This window comes from Sprattus sprattus (genome assembly GCF_963457725.1).
Source record: "Sprattus sprattus genome assembly, chromosome: 4".
In the NCBI taxonomy this organism is placed as follows: Eukaryota; Metazoa; Chordata; class Actinopteri; order Clupeiformes; family Clupeidae; genus Sprattus; species Sprattus sprattus.
In genome coordinates, this window is record NC_137923.1 from 3445795 (window position 1) to 3447273 (window position 1479).

Consider the following 1479-nt stretch of genomic DNA (forward strand, 5'->3'; position numbering starts at 1 on the left):
TCAGATCCATACAGATGTCTTGCCATTTTTGACTATTGTTCCCGCTTTCTCAGTGATGGCTTTGGGCCTCGCTCCTTGTTTTTCCTGGGCTGTGTTGACCCGGTTCTGCTCTGCCATGGTGCCCCCCGAGACTGGGCTGCTGGTTCTGGATGTCTGGGGGTTGGTTTTGGTGTTGTATGTCTGAAAGGCCATATCCAGCTGCTCCTGGGCCACCCGTAGGTGGCGATGCAAACTGGCCAAGTCAGTGGGGATGTTTTCATCAGGGCTTATACAGTGCTGCTCCTGAGCTACGTTTGCCATGTTCTGCTCGTGTGGTATGAGACTGTTGGGCATCTTCCCAGATTTGTCTGACTTAATGACCAGGTTGTACCCCGGGGGTGATGCCGGGATGTTCCTTGAGTAAGAGTAGCTGTAAGGAGGCTGTTGACCTTTGTTTCTCCGTCTGCGGAGTGTGTCTCTGAAGGCGCCCATGCCCAGGTGAAACATCTCACACACGTTGAGCACCAGACACAGGCAGCTGACCACGTACATGATGAGAAGGAAGATGGTCTTCTCCGTGGGTCGCGAGATGAAGCAGTCCACCTTATGAGGACAAGGGATCTTATTGCACACGTAGGACGGATTGACACGGAAGCCATACAGGAGGTACTGCCCCACGAGGAAGCCGATCTCAAAGACGGCGCGGGACAAGAGCTGGATCACGTAGATCTTCATCAGCCCCTCCTCCATGATCCTCCGCCGCCCGTCGTGTTTCTGCGGATCCCTGACGGGACAGTTGGTGACATCGGGCTTCGCGTCCTGCACTTCCAAAGCATCTTCGTAGATCATCGGCTCGGCGTCATCGTCCTCTTCCTCCTCAAGCACCTGTTCTAGTGGGTGGTTGTCTCGCCAACGGCTGTGGTGGCTCCTTCTTTGGCACCTGCGGAACTTCCTCCGGTCGTTCTCCGACGAGCGAGCAATCTTGTGGATGGCATAGCCGAGGTACATGACAGAAGGCGTAGAGATCATGATGATCTGAAAGACCCAAAAGCGGACGTGCGAGAGAGGTGCGAATGAGTCATAGCACACGTTGTCGCAGCCGGGCTGCTTGGTGTTGCAGGTGAACTTGGTTTGCTCGTCCGAGTAGATGGACTCGCCCCCAACGGCAGTCAGCACAATGCGGAAGATGATAAGAACAGTCAGCCACACTTTCCCCACAAAGGTGGAGTGGTTGTGGATCTCTTCCAGAAGACGTGTAAGGAAACTCCAACTCATGGTGGTCAGCAAGTCGTTTCAACTACAGTCTATAAAAAGAAAACACAAGTACAACAATTAGTAAAAGAATGTATTCCAGTTTAATGCAGATCGCGAAGACATATTAATTAGTCTTTTCTTCAGACATGGAATATTGTTAAGTGAAAAAAAAAGTGATTATTTGCTTTGATTCAGGCGCTTAGGACAAAGTTAGACAATACTCCAGATAGACTATTTACTGCTGTT

The 1479-nt window shown here is 51.3% G+C and overlaps 1 protein-coding gene across 1 annotated transcript; it reads right to left on the reverse strand.

Annotated features, from left to right (window-relative positions):
* Nucleotides 1–1254, reverse strand: gjc2 (gap junction protein gamma 2; the record flags this gene model as incomplete). Its single annotated transcript, XM_080836121.1, has 1 exon — nucleotides 1–1254. The coding sequence occupies one exon, from the start codon at nucleotides 1252–1254 to the stop codon at nucleotides 1–3; it is 1254 nt and encodes a 417-aa protein (XP_080692247.1).
* Between the last annotated feature and the right edge of the window lie 225 nt (nucleotides 1255–1479).